The sequence below is a fragment of the Channa argus genome, chromosome 7, assembly GCF_033026475.1.
Source record: "Channa argus isolate prfri chromosome 7, Channa argus male v1.0, whole genome shotgun sequence".
Taxonomy (NCBI): domain Eukaryota; kingdom Metazoa; phylum Chordata; class Actinopteri; order Anabantiformes; family Channidae; genus Channa; species Channa argus.
The window spans coordinates 13,899,370-13,922,441 of record NC_090203.1 but is presented as its reverse complement, the minus strand read 5'-3'; the positions used below and the strand labels follow the sequence as shown (position 1 = coordinate 13,922,441).

Genomic DNA, 23,072 nt, shown 5'->3' with positions numbered 1-23,072 from the left:
CTCCCTTTAAAGGGTTACATAGGTCTTCTGAAAATAAAGAGAGTGGATATAGGACCTGTGTGGGAAAAAGCAAGCTAGACTAATGATTTGCGCAGTTCATTTGAGATTTTGATTTTGTAAGAAATGAAAATCATGTATTAAAATACAAAAAACAAAGTTCTGAAGGTTTTTGAAACCAACAACTGAGTGTGGTGTGATTTGTTTGCTTTACTTTGAGACTTAAATCCATGAACATCAAAGGTAAATAAGCTTTATTTAAAAAAAAAAAGTTTATCACACAAGGCAAAAAAGGAGAAAAAAAAAATGCAAATGCTATGAACAGACCACGGGACTGTCACCCTTTCCACCTCCACCCCCCACTGGCAGCAAAGGGGTTCTCGTTACAACCAAATCAAAGGAGCAAAAGAACAAGACTCACATTGTTCTGATTGTGTTTACTTACACTAAAAACATTTAAACCGGACAATCTGAATGTACAGTATAAGACAGACAGTTCTGATTTTCACATGAATTCAAACACAGAACCCCATACTAGCATTTTTGTTTACATTTAGTCAACAGTACAAATGAAACAGGAAGGTTTACAACTATGCAATACATGTGATTGATCACTTTAAGACAGACTATACATTTTGCAATGGGCACTTTCAGGGAAAACAGGCTCCAAAAAAAAAAAAAAAAAAAAAAAAAAGGAAAAAAAAAGAAGATGCAAGGTCCCATCCAGGGTTGTTTTTTTTTTTTTTTTTTATTTAAGTAACATCAAACCTGCATGTTGAGGTAAGCATGCCAATGGGGAATACGAAGGAAGCGATTCCCCTTAAAACGGACTTGCTTAACCATTTCCCCACTTACTTTGTAATTCTCCTTGACAGTAAATCAATTCTCAAGCCTTGCCCCTTGGACTCCTCCAACCCCAGGTCCTCCTCTCTCAGCATTCCTGCACACATGAATCATTCCAACTCCTGGCTTCTAGAAGGCATTTCCTGCCCGGCCCTCTCTCTCCTTCTTTCTGTCTGATTCCTCTGCTGAAAGCTGGGCAGGAACCCGGCCGAGCTTTGATTTGGACCCAGAGGGAGAGAGGGAGGAGAGCTTGGCCTAACACAGGGCCCTGGCTCTGGGACTGCTCTAAGAGAGAGCTATGGAGACTAGGGGTGTGTTGGGAGATGCCTGCACACCCAAGCAGGGATTTAGTGCTTTATCCTTCAAATTGCAATATGAGCAACGGACCATATTCCAATGGCAACATCACTCCCAGCACAAAAGTCTGCCCTAAGGGAGCATTCTCTCTTAGGATTTAAGTATACATTTGCTCTAAGACAGATGTTCATTATTTTAGTAGTTCTGAGACCACTTAAAATGGGGCAGTGTCACAAGTTTTTGAGAACTATAGTGTATCTATTGTTTTAAACTTTAAAACACTGACGGACTTTATGGTAATTCTCAACGCTGAACTGGACAGAAGAGCATTCAAAACATTTATGGCAAAATTTTACACAACAGGAACATAAGTAGGCTCTTCAAAGCTGAACACCTCCTCAACCTTCCCTATAGAAATATGCATGATGCTAAATTCACAGAATATGTACATAAAACTTTAATCAGTTAAGCAAACTGATGACAACCAAAGCAGCTCTTAAAAAGAACAGTCCTAAAATGTTTTCATATTATATACACGAAAGTGAAACGTACATATTTTACAGAGATCACTTCACAAATATCACAAACCAAAAAAGTCTTAAGAGTGTGGGATGAGCTGAGGCTGCAGCTGAGTGATGAGGGGTCATATGTTGTGACAGGGAGAGGTGATCTACTGTGTAATGCGTGTGCGTATCTGTGTGTGTTAGTGTAAACTGCAGAGGTGTAGATGCACATGTATGTAGAGACTTATTTATCTGCGAATGTTGCAAGTGTGTGATCTCATCCTTTTCCTTCCTCAGATCATGGCTCTTATCACCAGTCTCCCTTTGACTTGGTGAAGGTAGGTGCTCTGCTCTGACTCTAAGCTCTGACTGGTCAGAGTATCATCCATGCTATCAGCTGGCTCCTCCTTGACCTTGATGACCCCATAATGAGCGTCGGGTAGGTCACTGCTAGAGCCACTGCTGCTGCTACTGCTGAGAGTGTGCTTCCGGATGACTCCTCCAGGGGGCAGCCTGTCCTCCTGCATGCTCTCTGTTTGCTCTCTATGCTGCTCCTCTTGCTCTTCCTCTGACTCCTGCAGGTGTGCACTGGGCTGACGTAACTGCTCAATGGACTTGGACAACAGCTGCAAAACACATTTGCTCCATATTAATGATGCTACCCCACAGCCAAACAACTTTAACATCAAACTTTTGTCATTGCAATGCTAAAAATATCAGCAGTTCCACATAAATAACAATAAGCATGCAACTGAGACCAGAGAGATGCAGATGGATTTAACTTTTTTAAAAATAAGGGTACTGTCATCATCTACCTATTCACACCCATTTAACAATACTAAACTAGTGTAACTACTATATACTACATATATTACAAATATAACAAACATGACAGAAAATGTCAGACAGAAAGGTCCAACTGATAAAAGTTTCTAGCCAGTTGCTGTGGTTTCATTTAATAATGGTGGATATCCCAGGTCAGAGGATTCACAGAAGTATCACTCACTTGTTTTTTTTTAAACAACGCGCAAGCTCTTTTTCTTTTTTTGGTAAAATATGTCTATACTCTGCTAACACTGGGGCCAGGGTGAGTGGTGGTGAGTGGCGGATGAGTGTGTTACTGTATAGGATATCAAAGAACATATGCATCAAATCAAGACAGAACTTGTTTTACAGGTAAAAATGTACATCAAACTACATGCAGATTTAAAGTAATTTTCCATTCTGATTATTAGGTCCATTTGGGTTTCAGTGTCAATAGACATCAAATTGACCAAAGGACGTTGTTGCAATAATTGAAAGAGGGTAAACAGCAGCAAACTCAATATTTTAACAGGAGTGAGAGTGCGAGACACAAACAATTATTAGCACAAACAGGCACCTGAGTTCAGCCTAAATGAGGGATGTTTCAGTGTCTTTGAGCTTAACTACGTCTGAACCACTGTAATGTTGACTTGATACAATTATTCTGCCACCAGAGGGCTCATTAAACAGGACAAATGACCAGTCTTGACACTCGGTAATCAACAACATCGCTGTCTAAGTAAAGCAGGCCTTGCAAAAAAATATCCCTTCCGCAATAATAATTAGCCTCATTAGCTTGGCATTAGTATACCTGTTCATACCTCTTCCAAAAATCCCTAAGCTCTTGTAAATTTCCATTAGTGCCCCCTACTGTTGCACGCATTGAAGGGCGTTTAAAAACAGCCGTACACAAGCCATTGCTAGGAAATTAATTAGGGCAATGTTTCAGCGATCCCTCTCAATAAACACCGAGGGCTCATCCCTTATTAGCGGCCATTTATAACCTCCACTTACAGAGGATTTACTTGTGATCTCATTGGCCTGAGTGATCACAGTGGGGCCGGGTTCATGTCTTTCTAAACAAGAAGTTACAATTAATCCCTCTATAAATCAAATGAACTACTAACGCTACTTTTCAGAAATTATAGCTGAAAACTAACTCTGCAATAGCCTTACTGAGGAATTAAAACAGAAACTGTTAAAGTTTTACATCCATACTGTACAAGTCAGTAAGTGCTCATGGTGCTTTGTGATTTTTATTACTTCTAGGTAAGAGTTGCTCTATGGTTCCCATGGTTCTTTCAGTGCCCCGCATTGGAACCCATCAGTATGTGAGCTTGCACAATGCTGCCTTTCACAGTTTCGGCCACCTCACACACGTCCCTCACAAGAATAATTACACTCTGTGTATAGCGAGGTCACCTGGGCCAGCTAACAGAAGCACAAATATTGCCAAAGAGGAACAAAATGTATTCTGCGCACTTTTTCCTTCATTTGAACTTAGCTGAATTGAATTTCACATAGTTAGCATGTGAACAGCAGTGATGCCTTAAGCTATGATAACAGAATTAGTGCAGGGGAAGCATTTCTTCCCCATTTGAAGTCAGGCCGCAGTTCTTTGCTTCACAGAAATAACACCAAGATTCCACAGAAGAGAAGACTATAGCCAGGCTCTATAAACTTTCACTACCAGAGATTATTTTACAAAAGGCTAAAAATAGATGAGCAATTGTGTACCTACAAGGATTAAATCGGACTCCCTGCAGTAAAATAAGACCTCATGAGGCCTAAACATGACTACAGAATGCTGGGAAAAGCAAGCTTACGGTTAAAATTCCCCCCATGTGATTTAAATATTGATGAACAGCAGAATACCTTATTTATATGGACCTGCTGCTGATACTGTTTCTGTTTCTCCAGAAAGTGCTGGTGTTGCTGCTGGATGACAAGTTGGGCCAGTGTGTTCTGAGGCAGTGGAGCTGACTGAGTCCGGTTTAAGGGCCGGTGTTTTGGAAGTTTGGGCCGACTGCTGGAGGGGCGATCTTTCATAGCTAGCGGGGACTGATGGTGGGATTGGTGGCCTTGGCCTTTACCAGAAAAAATCAACAACAATCATTTTATAAATGATATTATAAAATAGTAACACAAAATAATTTAAGACAAGAAAAGAAGACTCACCAGAGGAAAATATCTTCTGTTGTCTCATCTGCTCTTTCTGGAGAAGGTGTTGAAGGAGTGCCTGGTGACTGGGGCTCACCTTAGACTCCAGACCTGTCTGAAGGGGCACAGGCCCCAGAAGATGCCCAGGCAGCCCATTTCTGATTTCTGTCGATCTGTCTTTTAACCCAATGGCAGCCTAAGAAAAGATATGAGATGGTTACTAGGACTGTTTGTCGGTTTTTGTCTGTTTTACTGTAGGACTGTAATAATAATAATAATAATAATAATAATAATAATAATAATAATAATAATAATAATAATAATAATAATAATAATAATAATAATAATAATAATAACCAATAATTATACATCCATCCATTATCTGTAACCGCCTATCTTGTGTAGGAAATCTCCTCACAAGCACGAGAAGAACATGCAAACCTGCAATCTTTCAGCTGAGTGGCAGGAGTACTAACCACCCTACCACCATGCAGCCAAAACCAATAATCCATAATACTGTAGAGGCAGGCTTACTCGTGTCCGGTGGTCTAAACATTATCCACTCCAGGGATCATTTTATGACAAAAACTGAACATTTATTGAATTCCACCTTACACAATTGATCTGATAACAAAGTAATTCCTCAGAAAATGTTTCACAAAATAATTCCACAGAACATGTTTCACAAAGCCTGCCTCTACAAATACATAAAAGGGAATGTTTTTGTGAATTAATATATTTTGTATACCAATCACTGACTAGGCTATGCTGAGACCATCAGAGATGGTTAGAAGTCAGTGCAGCTGATGAACAGGCCTCTGTGGAATGTTCCAGTGAGCTAAATGATGATATATCATTGCTGTGTTATCAGGAGTTGCACTTGAATTGACTTGGAAATGCTGTGATAAATGAGGTAGTAGGGAAAGATAAGAGTATGCCTGACACAAGGTACTGCAGAACAATATTTATCTAAGGGCGATAAAATCATTTGGGGGCGCAGGTCAACGACTTGTAGTACAGAGAACTAAGACGAACAGCAAGTTAGAGTTTACCAACAATAAACTGACCAAACTGCTGCATTACTGTAAGCAGGATTTCATATTAAACACACCCATTACCTAGAACAGAAGAAAGATTTGCACTCACATTAATGGGTGAGGATGCAGTTGAGAGCCCCAAGGAGATGTTGGGCAAGGAGGGAGAAGTATATAAACTCAGCATGGACATAGATCCCTCAGGTCGGAATAACCTTGGCTGTGAAGGCCATCTCTATATCAAAAATACAGGATAGAGGAAAACACAGAGAATTAGGAGGAGGCAAGAGAGTTAAAAATCTAAAGGCAACATGAGCTGCGGCATAAACGTTACTGCACTATGACAAACAGCAGTTCTTGCTGCAAACAGACAGGTATGCGTTTTTACAATGGATGATAAAAAAAGAATGTCAGAAATTTTCCTGGAGCTTCACAGAATGGCACCAGCTAAGATGAAACATTATAATAAAACATTGGAAAGCTTTAAATCTACCACTCCACCCTCTTCTGTTCCTAGTCGCTGTGCTGCCTGTTCTTACTCCCTGGTCCCCACCCTTAGGCTACTCTCTCAGAGAACATCAGCACTGGGGCATACTTCCTGTACCCAGCAGAGCAGTGGACCAGCATGTGGTTTTGGAACAGCCATGTTTATCCATCCAAACCCTACCAGTAGTCAGTGACCTGCATGTGGATATCCGGCCCATATTTGACCCAAGGGACCTGTTCCCTCTGAAAAAGGATACCTAATGTAACGGTGCACAAACACACCTTGCTTTTGCAACAGGCATGAGGTCCACGGGCAGCCCTGGAGTCCACTAATGCCTTTCATGAGAACCTCAGCTTGGGTCGGTACAATCACAATCATGTGTGTTTATGTTGTTAGCATGTGGGTGTCTTTGTCTACCAGTGTCTGGGATATCAATTAAACTCTACAATTTGTCTGTCTCCCTAAGCGAAAACCTTCAGCCTGATGTCAGGGCACCTCTCCCTTTTCTGTGTCACTGGAGGTCCCCGGGAGAGTAAACAGCGATTGTTAAGGAAAACACAGCTGTTCTGTTAAGATCATTCAGAGATGTGTCATAACTGCCACCCTCCATAATGGTCCGCTTTGTGAGTCCAGTCCAAAGGGAGCAGCTCTGGTCAGCCATGAATCTGGGGAATTGCCGCAGAACAACTCAGAAACAGGCATGCAGCCAGGCCAGTGACACAGCACCATGACAAGCCAACAGCAACCTTACAGCCAAACTAAAAATGTTTTTATTGGCAAAATATAAAACTCATTGTCCAGCACATCTGGAAAAAACTGTTGGATAGAAGGGTCTGCTGCATTTTCATTTCTACTGATGTTCTTCATTGTTTGTGTTCAGAACGTTAACATTGATAGAGTAAATTTATTTTCCTGTATAATGTGTCCTCTTTACAAAAGCAAACTTAGGAAAATTAGGTGTGTGTCAAGCTGGGCATCTTTAATGTCAGTTTGCGAAGCAATTTTCAATGGTGAATAACAGACAGAGGACACCTGGCTGTTTTTTAAGCTGCAAACAGAATGGCAGACAGGTATTTCGATCCCTGACATAAAATTGTAGCTTTAATACAGACAAGATTTCCATGTAGACCATTTTTACCATTTTTAAGTAAGACTTTTACTTATTTTTTTGTGGGCAGCTCAATCTGAATGTTCATGATTTATAAACATACCTCAGTTTTTGTGGTAGTAGGCAGAGAGGAGGGTCCATTCTCAGCCCCCAACGCACTGGAGGCTCCAATGGGAGAGCTGGGACCAGAGCCAGGGGCACTGTTTGTGGGTGTAGAGTCTATAAAACATCAAGTTGTTAGACACAATGTATGTTTAGTCTCTACACATAACATACATATACAGAGGCTTGATATAACAGCTATATCCTCACAACAGTTTACAATAATATGTTACCGCACTGAAAAATGAATGATTATTATGCCTCTCTGTATTCAAAATTAAACATATGATAATAAGATATGCACTAATTTTCACAAATGTTGTAATGTTGCTGCTTCTCAGAAAAACAAATACTAATTTGTAGCTGCATACCCATTAGTTCCAGGGCTCTCTTCTTGTATGGAGTCATCATGTTTCCATCTCTTCTCTTTAGCATTGGACTACTCCTCCTCTCTGCCACCTTCTGCTTCAGCCTGGATCGTACCTTCAAGTTGGGCTCAGAGGCTAAAACATAAAATACAGATATTTTGTTATTGTACTGTGACATGTTTTTTATGAAAAGGATTGACTTTACACAGCTTGATGGAAATTATTATCAAAGAAAGAATCATAAAATAAGAGAAAACTAAAAGAGAAGTAAAAAAAAAAATGTTATACTTCAACGTGTAACAATTTAAGTTTTGGTGAAATTCAGAGCAGGTTTCAGATAAATTAAATGAGTCAGGATTGGGCTCATTTCCACCTCATCTGGACTAAATTAGGTTGAGTAACACACAGGCTCTAAGTGAAATAGTCCGCTACCTGCCGCCTTGGTGACCACAGTCTGATACAGTAGCAACAGTTAAACTAACACAAAAACATGGCAGATGTTTCAGGCTCTCCCCACACCCCCTGCTCCTAATGCAAAACAGAGATATCTGAATACACAGTCTGAACATGCTACTCACACACTCACACACATTCTGGCCTGAAGTCCCGACCTACAAATTCAGTCCATCAGTGCTGACAGAAAAGCTGACAAAGTATCTTCACAATAAACATACTGCTGTCGAGCCTTTCACATGGTATATATATAATGGAATTGTCATATATTGAAAAATGTATTCAATTCCATATTCTATTGATTAAAAATTCAAATTCTTATTAATCTTGGTTACTCTTTTTTACAGGGGCAGATCTGACATCCAAATCTACGCTAACCCAAGAGGTTGGAATTTAAAATAATATTAAAGATGACTTAATATTCCAGGAAGGACATTTAATAAAATCCCAAAGCATTACAAGTAGTACAGCCCAACAAAACTTTGATGAAAAAAAAGATCCCTAATTAGTACACTTATTTTAAAAATCTATGAGTGGCATAGATGGGGCATTAGAAAAATAATATAATGCAAAGATTCTAAAAGACCGAAATAGGGGCATCAGTTATATAAATAGTATAAAATGCTATTTATATAACTGGTAAATGCTATGATATTTAAATGCTGAATCGTCTTCTATGTTCTTGTCTAGTCACAATGACGGTGACTCATTGGGTCAATGCATCTGATATAAATTTCCCACCAACTCCTTGGATTATGGAATTCCAAAGCTAGCTTCACACATGCAAATAAACAAGCAGAAAAGATAAGCTGGTCTTTTGACTGGAAGCCAGAGCACAAATCTGTATTGAAGTTATGTAAAGCTTCTCTTACACAATAGCCAACCCGTTTCAATTATTTAGTACAGATCAATAATTAAATGGGTCTCTTGCAATGTGTACAAAATCTAACTATACATAGGGAAATCGGGCTCTGACGTGGGAGCACTGCAGGGAGGAGAGGGAGCGTTGATGGGGGCACAGCCAGGAGAGTGGGCCAGATGCTGCTATTTCTGGCTTTTGTCAAAAGCAGCAAAACCTTCTTCCCTAATACGTGGCACAGACCTCTAATCCTGTGGGTGTGAGGTAAAATGAAAGAGGGTGAGAGAGGAAGAAAGAAGACAGGAGAGATAAATGGAGAGAAAACGCTGTTGGGAGCCGTATGAATCTGCTTCACGCCCTACTGCCTTGATTGCTTTCTATTTTTATATGCTGCTGCCACCAAGCTTCTCATCCCAATTGGTCGCCACGGGAACGCTAGACAGCAGCATGGGAACAAACACTTTCTCACTGGTCTCCATGGAAAAAATGCCCCGGTGCACGATGCAACAGGAGACAATGTTGGCAGCAGCAAAGCATATACGCACTTCTGAACTGGCTTCGCAGTTAACGAAAACATACAGTAATGCCTGCAATATATCACAGCCATAAATCAGTCACCTCATTACATTTGAAAGTGTTGCTGCAGGGCTAGTGGCTTTGCAAGTGAATGTGTTATGCTATCTTCACTTAATCAGAATTTTAACTCTGCTGTCACTGTGAATGTCTGTGTCCATTAGAGCCTACACTTGGACAGATGGCCTTGTGGAAAGCTGAGCTGTGTTTTCAGTGCATGAGGAGGCCTGCTATGCATTTTGTCTGACATTCTTGTTTAAAGCAATGCTGAAATGGATGAATGAACGTGTACTGCTTAATGTTCCTTTAACTTCACAAAATGAACATTTAAACCAAAATTGCAGTCACACAGTTTAGATTTTCTATGTCAAACAATCAACAATGTGATATAACATAAGTAGTTTCCAAATAAACTTTACTTTCTTCTACTTTGGGTTATATACTTTTACCTTTGCAGAATTGTCTTTGTAAGTCTTTTTTGCACCTGCTGAACGCACACATTTGGTAACTGGGTCAAGACCAGTGAGGGTGTTGCACTTACTGCTAAGCTGCAACTATTCTTGCCAGAGACTATCGCATGCCCTCGGTCCAGTCTATTCTAGTCCTTGGAAGTAAAACAAAGAACCTATATTTCAAGTAAACAAGTTAATTACGTGAAATTCTTTGAACTACTTTTAAGGTAGCAAAAATATGTATGTGATGCCAAGACACCCTGTGTTTTTAAGAGTGATAAACTATAAATAGGACTCCTCATAGTAGAGATCAAAGCACAGATTGATCATGTTTAATACTATTTTATGGTTGAATCTATCATGTCTACTGATTGTGTATCGTATTGTTGGTTATACAGTACCTATTCTGGTGCTACATTGACATACTCTATCTGTAAAATAGACTGCTTAATATGAATTTAAATTTGAAGATTGTTTTTATAAACGTATTTTCAGAAACACATGATAAGAAGTTTGCTTTAAGTGGAGCAACAAAAACCTGTACTTGCTTGTTTCTTTTTCCAGCTCTAAGAAACCCATTCATGCAATCTTTTCAAAAGATTTATTGATCACCGTGTTACCTAGCCTCACAGAATATATTTAGTATTACATGCACATCATAAACCCCAATGTAAACCTTAAATGCAACTAGAAAAAGATTATTCTTTGCCCTTCAGTGAAATGAAGCAGCAGGGAGTCTAACGTGGTGCATTGAAGTCATCTCCACTTTGTTTTGAAAGAGCTATCTTTGCCTAAACAAACACGCCTGTCGAGGCTCATCCTGCCTGTGCCAGTCCTAACTTGGCAACACCTGCCAATCAGCTATCAGTGACAGCCAGTGGCTCGGGGAATAACACTACCTTTGTGTATCCACTTCGCGTGCCAAGCTCTCAGAGGATTTTAATGAAGACAGACAGGAAGTGGGGGAGGAAAGCCTGAGCAGGAAATGACCACATATACTGTAGATTCAGGAATCCAAAAAGAAAGAAATAGTCTTATCAACGCAAGAGAGTCAGGTTCGATTTTAACAATGAATGAAACAACGAAAATGCCTTTGAGCAGCAGAGGGAGAGAAATTTTATCCATCCAGTTATTTGTTTAAAGCTGTCTTTGTGTATTCATAGTGAAGGGCAAACAATGCTAGAAATATACAAACTCTCTGTTATTTCAGCAAACTGTTTTCCACTGGTTATTACATTTGTGAGGCAACTCCATACCTTGTAGGTCTAAATTCTTGCCTCAGAGATGTAAATATATATTTAGAGAAGATCCACTTCTGAAGATTGTATGATTCAAAGTGATCACAATATATAAAAGCCCTCCAAGTTTCAATCTCCCTTTCTAATATTTGTTTTTGCCATTCAGCAATTTTAAAAAGTATAATTCCTTTGCCTGATCTCTAAATTGTGTATACACAACATGACAGGCCTGTAGTTAAACAACTCAACATGTATAATTGTTTTCCAATGTAATTAAAGGAGACACAGAAGGGAAAAGGGCATAATGTAATTTAGTGACCTCATTGCAAAATTATGAAGTTTTTAGCTTGGTGAGCACTTACCAACCATGAGAGGCAGGAATTATTCTTATTTACATAGGCATCCCCAAAGGGTTCCTCAAATGTTAAACCAACAAACCTGAGCAGCTTTTCAGTGGGAACCTGTGTCTTTTCAAAATAGTTTTTAAAGCCCATAACTGAGGAGAAATTAATCCCCTTTAATTCTCTCATTTGCCACTAAGCAAATGAGAGGCCTTGAACATGGGTTTATTATTGTAACATAGAAATGAACGTGGTTTTTTTTAAATAATGGCAAAGTAATTTCAGTACAAATAACAGTAATTAAAATTTTAACGTGTGAAGTGAAAACATGCAATTAAACAGTGCTATTGCCTGTGTTCAACTAGTATGTTTTAGAAGAATTTAAATAGAAGTAAGGAAGGTTTAAGTTACATTTCTGTCATGCATCACCTCTTATGAAAGTTTTGTGTTGAACCCTGAGGGAGTGAGAAGGGAGACAGGGGTCATAATGAGCCTAACTGATATTATTAGCAGGTCATCAGAAACCTTGGTAAACAGTCAGAAACACAGACCTCTTGACTGTCAAGGGTCAAATACACACTGTATTATTAACATAGCATAGTGAATGAAAAATAAAGGTAATATCTAAAACACTTACGTATTTATGTGTTTATGTGTATTAACATTTTTATGTGTTTGTGCTGTGAAATTTAGCATACCTGTCTTCCTCAAGGGGAAGTCTTCCTTGCTCTCTATGGGTGATGGCAGAGCATACTGGCAGGTGGGGGATGTGCCGCCCAGAGGTGGAGAGCTTTGGTCCAGTGATGTGTGATGGGAGGAACTGATCATTCAAAAAAACAACAACACAATTTTGACATAATCATACAACAATTATATAGATTATGTTTCTATGTGATTTAAAAATCTTATATCTATTACAATCGCATTCTAAAACAACAAAGAGTACTTACGTATACCAGAGCTTTTGGTGGTGGATAAAAGAATGATTGTTTCCGTTGCTAACAGAATCCTTGGCTGATTTGCTCAATAGAAACTCTTGGAGTTTCTGCTTTACCTCAGTACTGGCCACTGCACCTGTGAGACCAAAAGACAGAACCAAAGGGATTGGGATCACCCTGGGGCAATGACTCATGATATTTTATTGCCTAGATAATATTAAAAATCACACTCTAACCTTGTTGTGACTTGCAGATTTCCTCATGTTTCATATATCAAATTTAACTTACACTACTAATAGTATTCAAAACTGACCTAAATTACCTACATTTAGATTTTTCTCCCTTTTTGATATAATGTCTTTTGATTGAGCTTCCTCTATCCTCCAGAGAACCCACAACTTATGTAGGAAGATCTCCCCCTAGTGGCTTTAGGACTCTACATCCATATCAAGCTGCTGAGGTGATCCTGCAGACTGGTGTTCTTTCCTACTGGAGGATTACAGTTGCAGAGCACAGTTTTAAATTACTTGACCTGACAAAGTCATAAAACATGTCTATTATTAGATATAAGGTAAAAACAGAAATGAAATACTATATCTGAAGTTATTTTCCTCATGCTATTGAAAGATATTTTCTCCTAAAGTCTAAGCTTAAATGTCACTGGCCAACCTAATGTCATCAGTTGAATGTCCTGGTTAAGCACCCTGTTATCATCATCCTATCACTGTTAGATATTTTGTTTCTATATGATAAATTTCAACTTTGTAATTTGCATAGTTGCCACTTACAACAAATATCAAAATCCTGTCACAATACATGAATTTGAAACTATATTGCTACGCTGCCAAATTTCAGCAGCAACAAGTTTTCTCACTTACTTGCAGAAAAGTTTGGTTTTATTTGCACTGCTTTTGAGATGTCCACATTGTCAGCCACCAAAGAACAATAGACCAACATTTATACATGAAACATTTGAAAATAAAAACCCATTTTCAATTTAAGTGAGGTGATTCTGTGACACATATTATTACGTGCATATTCAACGTTTGTCTTATAGACTCACAAAGAAGCAAAAAATACTACTCGTATCTTTCTCCTCTGCTCAGTGACAAAATTGTGATTCTCCTAAAATTCACTAGGAGAAATAGATGAGGTGGTAGTCACTGAAAATTACCATTTTCCATTTGAAACTTAACATTATAATGGCCATGAAAGGAAGGATTTGTTGCAGGGTTACTGTGTTTTATTGCATTCGTTTAGTAGCACATTATCTAGTTGTACTTAATACATTGGGAAGTAATATAATGTGTACATACAGATTTTTTCTGAGGAGCAAACAGGCCATTAGATGTTTCTCTATTATTCAAAAATGACTCTTTTCTTACCCCTCTCCTAGTACATTTTTGAAGAAACATATCAGATACTGAAACATATCAGAGAAAACAGAAACTAAATGAAGCTGGAATGAGAGTCACAACTTTGTCCCAGAGCAAAACGGAAGCAGTAAAATGTTCTCTGGGCAGGATCTTTATAGTCGGTTACAACACCTCACCAAGATCTAAATAAACAATTTACCATCAGGCTTAAACAGACATCTCCTTGACCCTACAAGACAAATAAATGCAGCAACTAAAAAAACATTTAAATATAATGAAATAATATTTTATAGCTAAATTACGGCTAATGCGACACACAGGTAATTATAATTGATAGGTTATTGATCCTGTGATAACAGAACCTATACTGTACATAATGCATGGCAAGCAATATCTCAGTATTTTCAGTCAGTCAGTGGAGCACTGCAGAACAGCAAAGTATTATGCAGCTGTCATATACTGTACATATTTCACTTAGACCCCACTAAGGTAATGCATAGCAAAAATTATTGAAAATGGCGAGGGCTATGAATTTTAGACCTCATGCTTGCTTTTTGCCTGAGGACCTTAAAATTCCTCATTTCACCCCAGATGATAGAAAGACGGTGAAAATGGCGGTCTTGAGCTCTTACTCTCTCTGCAGCGCTCTTTGCCCCGAAGGCTCAGGCTGGAAACATGCTGCTCTCGCCAATGCCTCTCTTGCTCCTTCTCCTGCTGGTTCGCCTGCTGCTGCTGCTGCTCCAGACGACGCTCCTTCTCTGCAAGTTCCTGCTGCTGCTTCATGGCCTGAAGCTCCTGTTGGAGCTGAGAAACATGCAGGCCTCAAGTCAGCATGAAGAGAGCACACTGATAAATATATTTTTAAAATGGTAGTGGCATCTGTGAACTTCTGTTTTTTCTATAATTCTCTTGATGGACTATTCTGTACTCGTTTGTAAAAACAAAACTCATGCTGCGCTGTAAAGTATTGCTCAATGCCCTGTCTTGCTGTGCTGAGTTGTTTCTTCTTTCCTTCACTCTGTAACATTGTCCTGAGTTTTAATGTTTTCAACTGATCTACACTATGCCATGGTGTGTTGTGCTCTGTTGTTTTGTACACTGTGGTGCTGTGCTTTGCCAGTGTGTATGCTGCTGTGCTGTCCTCTAACTGTTCACTGCAATGCTGACCTTGAGGTGCTCCTGGAGCTGAGCCTGGTGCTGACGGGTCAACTTCTCATGCTGCTTCTGGAACTCAGTGATTAGTAGCTGCTTTTGAATTTGCTGCTGCTTCTGAATAAGGAGCAGCTCTTGCTGCAGCTGCCTCTCCCACAGTCCCGGGTCCGAGCCGGGGCCCAACATCCTCAGATCTGTGCGTAGGTCCAATGGAGATAAGGGCTCCACAGCCAATGGCACGTCTGGCTTAATGTCCACTGTTGCACACAGAAGCAGAGACAATAAAAGATTTGTCGTGTCTCATTGCATGTTTACCTTTATCAGCTGCAATCATGTAGCATAGGTTTGCCCATAGTGCATCTGTATAAAGCTGCACAACAACTTGGAAATTACAAAGACAGAAAAATATGAATTGTAAAAAACAAAGTATAGAGGGGCAGAAATTGGCAAGATTCAAAAATGAATGGCACTTCTATTCCTCCCATGATCTTATGAAACCTGCAATTATAATAGTTTCAGCAAACAAACATGGGATCACATCTGTCAGCACAGTGTCTACTGGGAGGAGCTGTAAAATGGACTCAAAGGACATCTGGAACAAAATGTTGAAGTTTAGGCATTTACATGAATCTTCTCTTCCCAGTGATGTATAAATAAATAAACAGAGTCCTTCTTTGTGTCTCCTCGAGAACACCATGCAGATAACCTTTCTTAACATAAATTATTAAAGGAAAAGTAGTTTTTGATCCCGCGTGCTTGTGAATTCATGTTCCTGTGACCTTTCCATCTCTTATGTTGAGAGTAGACAATAGAATGTCTGCATTGGTAAGAACTGTCTTTATCTTTGACAACTATCTCTAGTATTGTCAGATTTAAAGTGAGAGGCCATCGCTCTTTAAGCCCTATATATGTATACAGCTAAATTTATCAGAAGATTTCTGTCAGCATTTTTAAAGTACCAAATTTAGATGATGAATTTAGCTGACCGGTGATTAAATACATTTTCCAATTCTAGAAAAAACAACAACATTATGTTATGCTGATGTGAGCATGATGTCACATTAAAGGGTAGGGTACACATTGTCCAGACTGTCTAATGTCTCTTCCATTTTGAGACCTGAGAAATATTCAAACCTACTTAAAATTCCAATGACTGGTGGGCGATTTATTGAGCACATTCATTGCCTTAATCTTTTTAGGGATCACATTTTAGAGAACAAATACAGGCAAGGTTACCATCTGTTCCCTGTAAGCATGAGAGAAAAGTAACATTTATATGTTCGCATAAATCATCTTGTGTTAGTCCTGTCAAGCATGTCCTGATACACTATAATAGAATGCAGATAAAAACAAAATTAAACCTGCCAAAAGAGGTAGTGTTAGTCTACAGTAGCAATCAATTAAAAAGCAGTGGCCTCCTGTTAACTGATTCTGTGAAGCTCACTGCCGCCCATTTGTTTTGTCATGTAGCCTGTTTTTCATTGCCACCATTCCATGTGATGATTATAAATAGAAACATAAAAGCAAGTGGCGCAATCCTGGTCTGTGACAACCCCCACACCCTAGTATCCACCACCCTAACTTGCCGCTGCCATGGCAACGCTGGCGACGTAATTATGTCTCCCCATCCTGCAGATATCGAGTCTCACTGCATGTCATCTCCTGCCTACAGTGGCAATGTGACATGTTGACTATTATATCAGCTTTTAAGCTCTTATATAAGGAAGGAGTCCCCAACAGAGAGAAATAGAGAGGAAAAAAATTACAAAACCCTCTAGCACACACATACACACACTTGTAGGAATTCAGTGGATAAGTGATAAGTTTTCTTAAAACAGGTTCAAAGAGTGAAGACAGCTAGAGGGAACTCCCATGCTGTAATTTTTCTTTCTGTGTTCTAAAAACAGCACCAATCAAATGACAGAGAAGGGCTACAGCTTGCCAGGCACAGAGAACAGGCACCTGTAGCACAGTCCCTTCTATCCTCAAAGGGAATATTAATCTTAGACTGTAAGCACTTGACAAAAGACTCTTTTGTAGCAGGACCTGTTCCAGGAGCAGCCATGAACCTGTGAACCACTGAAGGTCTCAGAGAGTCAGGAAGCCTTACCGCTCGTTTTGCCTAATGGATCTAAATATAGCTTAAAAAAACTGCTGCCTGAAAGAATTCACCACTGTGATATCTAATTAATCTCATATTTCATTCTGTACACTCACTGTGACTGACATTAAGGATTCCCACTTTAATCAGCCCATCAAGCTGAGTCCCCGTTGGAGAAGCTCAGACAGTGGTTTGAAAAGATCAGAAAGTGTGGGAAGAAGGAGACTGTAAAAGCTTAATCCACCTCTGATAACTAAGGCTGAAATGGCCATTGAAGAAACCACAAACAGCCTCATGTGCCTGTTGTCAACTCTTTGTCCACTGTATTGGCAAGAATAACCCTGAATGGGATAACAATGATGGGAGAACATAATACTATTTAGGTAGGTTATGCTTATATTCTGCTGACAGACACCACATGAAGTATAATTTGCACTTTATTTCCTTAAGACTGAAAATTTTCTTATCGCTGACTGAAACACAGAGAAAAGGTCTAAATATGTCTGTTTATGTATTGTTATTTACTGTATGTAAATGAATTGCATGGCAAAACAACCCGAAACCGAAATCTACAGTTTATTTTATTAATAAAATACTCACGTAGAGATGAATACGGAAGCAACATTAGATAGGGCTAAATATAAATGCTTTTCTGAACATGATCTTAATATAGACAATGTGCGAAAGACTATCACAGTTGTGAGGCCGCCTGCTTAATTTAACAGGGGCAAAAATAAAAGCGCAGTGTTGCATTTATGTAACTTTCAGGGCACTTTTAAAACGATCCCTCATAAAGAAGACCCTGTCACTTCTAGTTCAGCAGTCATAAAGTGCTATCGGCAATCATGAGCCTAGATATGAACACTTTATTTTGTGTGAAAGTGAGGTGCCTCCTTATTGATAGAAAGTGCACAGAAGTGTCTCAGGGCTGGTAAACAAAAGATTTATGAATGACAGGTCGCAAATTTGTTTTTAGCACAAGGGAGTGACATGCACCATGTCCCATGCCCAAATTCTTCCCACTAGAGGAGCTGCCAAGGGGGGATAGGGTGACTCATGCCCTGTGACCACACTCACTGCAGCGTCGCACCGCCAGTGCCCCTGAAGTGTTTATTCCTATAACAGATCTGCCTCTCGTTAGCCTTGGTGGTGGTTAGTGTGACAATCTCACCCTTAATTTGAGATGCTGGATTGTTGTCTTTTTTGCCTTAGGCCACATTAGCAAGTTTTCCACCCCAGAGAGGAAAGACACACATATCAGCTGTGTCATTACTATTACATATGAGTAGTCTGAAATACATTAGGTACATACAGTATAATATTGTCAACATAGGGTAATTTGCAGGCATGTGTGACTTTACCAGTTTTAAAGATCCCCTTGTCATTTTAGAGTAATGTACAGAAAATTACAACTAATGTGAGAGGAGAGATTCTAATGTCATCATCATTACCCACTTGATATAACTTAATTCTTATACCTTACAAGTTAGTTTGCACTTAAAGATACATAATCTTTTGGTGTCTGCAACACACAGAAAATGGCTTAGTTTTAAAAGGTAAATGTGGACAAATATTTTCACTTTGTTTTTCATAAATATTAAACACATTTTTAGCGTATATTGTCTTGCAACAGTCATATTTGCAAGAAGTTAAAGAGCAACATTTTAATTATTAATGTTAAGGATGACACAACTTCTCGATTAGTTGTAGTCTCAATAATTATATAATTTAAAGTGAAGTTCAACAGTAGCACTGGATAATCCATTGCTTCGTCTGTGTTCCAGTGTGTGTATAAAGGAGTTTTGTTTTGAGCAATAAAATCCATGTTTTTTGGTCTTTTTTATCATATATTATTACTGATTAGCATTTATTAAATAAACATAGCGCACACAAGGCACACTATGTTGACACTTTGAACATGTATGGTGCAAGCATTTATTGAGGAATAGAGATGGTTGCTGATCTAAATACCCAGTATAACTGTATGAGACAGTATAAATAGAACCAGAGATACAGAAGATGTTTGAGGGTAAAAATAAGCTGATGCTTGGGACTGCAATGTGGTGCTGGATCTCTTATTAAGTGCCTTGTTATTTTGAGCAGCTGGCATGTCTAAACCAGGAAACAGGTCTTTATTTTTAAGAGTCAGGCTCGTCCTTGTAGCTAAGCCAGAGCTGTGGCTTACAAGCTATCTGTTAACAAAGAGAGCTGAGCCGAACCACCCAGTTTTCTCCTGTCCTGCCATCATGCAAACCGTCTTGCAAAACAACTCACAACAGGACATGCACTAAGCATGTACTGAGACAAAAAGAGTGAGAAAACACAAAAAACTGTAGATCACAATTAGCCACTTCCTTTGTCCATTTTTTTATTATCCAGTTGTCCTTTGGACAGCACTGGCATCAGATCAACTGAAACAAAATGTTATTTTCGCTTTAGCAATGAGCATTTGAAATTCACACTGTAGCAACCTGAATAGACAGGATACAGACAAGAGGACTTGAAAGGTGCAGCATTGTTATTGTCTGAAAGGTCTCTATTAAAGAGAGCTTGCATGGTATTTTACATGATATTTTGAATTAGATGTAACTAATTAGTTTCCCCTTGTTGGAGAGCCAATATGAGAACCATCGTATCAGAGCTTTGACGCTACTGAAAACAAAATGATTATATGCTTTATTTTCACGTTCCACTTGAAAAGCAGTAAAGAGTATGGAAGTTGTCCGATTTTTAAAACAACGACCTACTGAGCTGACACAAGAATCACCTCACAAACAGCATTTGTCACGAAAGAATTATCCCAAAACATTAATACCGAGAAAATAAATACCTCAACCATGGGGCTTTCTTACGGGTCTGCTCTGCAAATGACACTATGAAACTCATACAAGGCATTCTAGAGTAGCATTTTTAGATAGATAATGTTAGTCACTGTCAGGTGATTTACTATCAAGTGGAAAGAACAAATTAAACAGGCAAATGATAGAGTTCTCTATAAATATCTGTTCCCAACCACTGTTATATCAGGAGCATGCTGAGATGGAATGATAACGCACAGACGCCTAATCTTAGCAGGCTAATGCCATAATCTGAAAATAACACACCTAAGAATAGCTGACCCACAGAATAAGCAAGGGGCTTGGATTCAGGCGCTCAGTCTGTTGTTTGGCTGAAAGGCCAATAAGACAGAGAAAGAAAGCCCTGCTGTGGTAGTCAACTATCCTGCTCTATTGACACAGATGGAATGTGTCATCTCCTTGTCATCCTCAAGTTCATTATTTTTATATCTCCTCACGTTTAGCCCGCTGCATCTGGATGTTAACAAACATCCAGATGCAGTCTGGATGAGTTAAACCAAGGGCTGTGATTTAGTTTTTCTGATGTGACAGTTTTTGCCTTTTATCAATGACTCAAATCTTTTACAGTAAAAATAGTTGAGTTATTGCAAAGAAACCAAAAATGCCCATTTAACAATTAGCCTAAAATTTTGTCTTTTTGCCTCTTGCTGTTTGCTCATTGTAGACAACCTAGTGTCAACTCAAAGGTCATAGTATATTTTTCAGTAAATTAAACACACTCATGACTCAGTCGCCACTTTGCCACACGCATGACAATGTTTTCACAGAGAACAATGCTTCAACTCTGCACTTATTTCCAGAGATGACTTTCACACTTTATCAATAGCCACAAACTCAAAACAAATCTAAGCAAATCAGGTGTGACTCACCTTGAGTCAATAAGTGAATAGACGATTACTCATACTGATGTCAGCCGTGTACTCTGCAATTCAATTCTCAGTTCACAAATAGAACAGTAGTCTGTGGTAAATATCCTAACAGAAACCTCTGAGTTGTTTCCCAAGTATTTTTGTCACTGTTTTTCCTGTTCCCTGAAAACTGCATGCGGACATGGAAGCTCGCAAAACACAACATCCCTTTTACATTTACAGTGACTCATTTCATGCAACTAGTGCATGGGAATAGTGTCAACACCTATTCTTCTGTTTAGAAGAAAAGCAACACTCTATGTGTTTTGTTAAAAGGAGATAAACTTTTGAACTCATTACAACATATCTTTGAAAACAGATTACTTTAACAGTCCCAAAGTGGAACACAATTCATAAAGCAGTGTATGTAATCATAAGAGTAAATACCTTGATTCAGGAAGAAGCGCCTAATCCTACCACGCTGCTGTGCTGAGTAGCTTTGCGTTCTCTTTTCACACAGAATGGGAGCAAAGAGTTGAGAGTACGTAAGAGAGGGAGAGAGGGACAGAGTGAATGTGTGCGAGAGAGGCACAGAGGAGCTAAGATAGCAGGAAAGTAGGAACACATTCAGTAATAGAGGGAACTACAGAGCTTGGAATGCAAAGAAGAGAAAAAAGACAGGAGGAAAAAAAAAGAGATTCCTCGGGACACGTAAAAACACAAGGCTGTGTGATCACCTGAGCTGTTCACGTTGTGCATCTTGCTGTGGCCGGGGAGCTGCTGGTGTCCAACGCGCCCTTCTGTTGTTGAGAAACTTGACTCGCCCTCGTAAATCGTCTGCAGCATACTCCACTCAGCGCTCAGGTCTCATCGCAAGCCTTGTGTTTCCTGTCACCAAGAGCCACCCCTCAGCCACTCAGGGGAGAGACCACGACAACAGGCAACTCTCTCCCTTCCTCTGCCTCCTCCTCTGAGAAACTGCTCACACTGTAGAGCAATAAGACAAACTGCTCACTCTCTCTGCAGGGCTGCCCCTCTCTGAGCCCTGTCTCAGCCTAGTTCAATCACAAACACAGTTAGGAGAAGATGGCAAGTCCAGCTTTTTTTGATCTTCCTCTTTCCCTTTTTTTCTCCAGCCTGTGGCTTTTTTCTCCCCTGTGAGCAGAGACTGAGAAAAATGTTAAGCTGAGTTGCTAAGAAAGCTGTGTACTGTGTACTGAGCACCTCGCTGAGGCAGTAATGCGAGCCAGGGAGGGAGCAAGCTTCATTTGCATGTGAATCAACAACTGCGTGGCCCACAGGTGACAGAAATAGAACAATGGCCAGCCCTGGCTAAAAATAGGTCAGGCAAGGCGCGGGGATTGGAGCAGCATTGATGCGTTTAAAAATACCACACCAAACACAGCTGTCTTCTTTAGCTCCTGCCAGAAGGCATGTCTCCTGACTCCCTCTCTGCAGATGGAGGCTTGATTCCTCTCTCTCTTTTCTGATTGTTGAACCAGTCTCTTTCACTTGCTCTATTTATGCTTTCATTTTGTTCTCTTGTACCTGGGTACAAGGTTGGAATGATCCATTTTTGCCTTAATGTGCTAAATAAGGCAAATGTAATTTTCACCTCTGTGCTGTGTTATACCAAAGGTGTATAAAACAGCTGCTTATCTTCTGATTCACAAATTTAAAAAATTCTATTTAGATTTTTTTTTATTATATATTTTAACAAATGCTGTTGTATTTTTATTTTATATATTTTTTACAAATACAACACAATTTTAACGAATACAATAGCATCTAATTGTGCGATAAAATCCCCAAAAGATGTGTCAACTGTTCAATGAGCAAAGTCACCATATGAACACGGTGTTCATTAGGACTCAGTGTAAGCTCACTGCATTAGCTCAGTATATGTGTGGTTCAGTGTGTATCCAGGGCAGTGCTGCTACTCAGGAAGCATGCTTTCAACTAGCCGTGGATGCCAACTGTAAGATGCTATAACAACACGATCATAACTGCATACACCTCTCAAACTCCCCACAATTACACATCCCATTTGCTTAAAATACCCTTGATACCTTTAATCGTGGATTTGAGAAATTACAACCATATATACAACACAATGAGTTGAATACTGACATTGCATGTAGTGAGAATCTTTTCAATTAATATTAAATTGCACACTGGCT

General features: G+C 39.3%; 1 protein-coding gene across 3 annotated transcripts; it reads right to left on the bottom strand.

The window, feature by feature from the left end:
• Positions 1–234: 234 nt before the first annotated feature.
• Positions 235–22,126, bottom strand: hdac9b (histone deacetylase 9b). 3 transcript variants are annotated; one of them, XM_067511166.1, is made up of 12 exons: positions 21,630–22,122; positions 21,340–21,400; positions 15,101–15,342; positions 14,566–14,737; positions 12,570–12,693; positions 12,318–12,439; positions 7,707–7,838; positions 7,337–7,452; positions 5,751–5,873; positions 4,623–4,800; positions 4,320–4,531; positions 235–2,266 (listed from the first exon to the last, which is right to left on the bottom strand). In XM_067511166.1, exons 3-12 carry the CDS (start codon positions 15,269–15,271, stop codon positions 1,934–1,936), a joined length of 1,683 nt encoding a protein of 560 aa, XP_067367267.1. In that variant the 5' UTR covers positions 15,272–15,342; positions 21,340–21,400; positions 21,630–22,122; the 3' UTR covers positions 235–1,933. The 3 variants fall into 3 exon arrangements, with proteins under 3 accessions (XP_067367267.1, XP_067367266.1, XP_067367265.1); XM_067511165.1 differs by lacking the exon at positions 21,340–21,400 and having other exon boundaries at positions 4,320–4,525; positions 21,630–22,126; XM_067511164.1 differs by lacking the exon at positions 21,340–21,400 and having other exon boundaries at positions 21,630–22,123.
• Between the last annotated feature and the right edge of the window lie 946 nt (positions 22,127–23,072).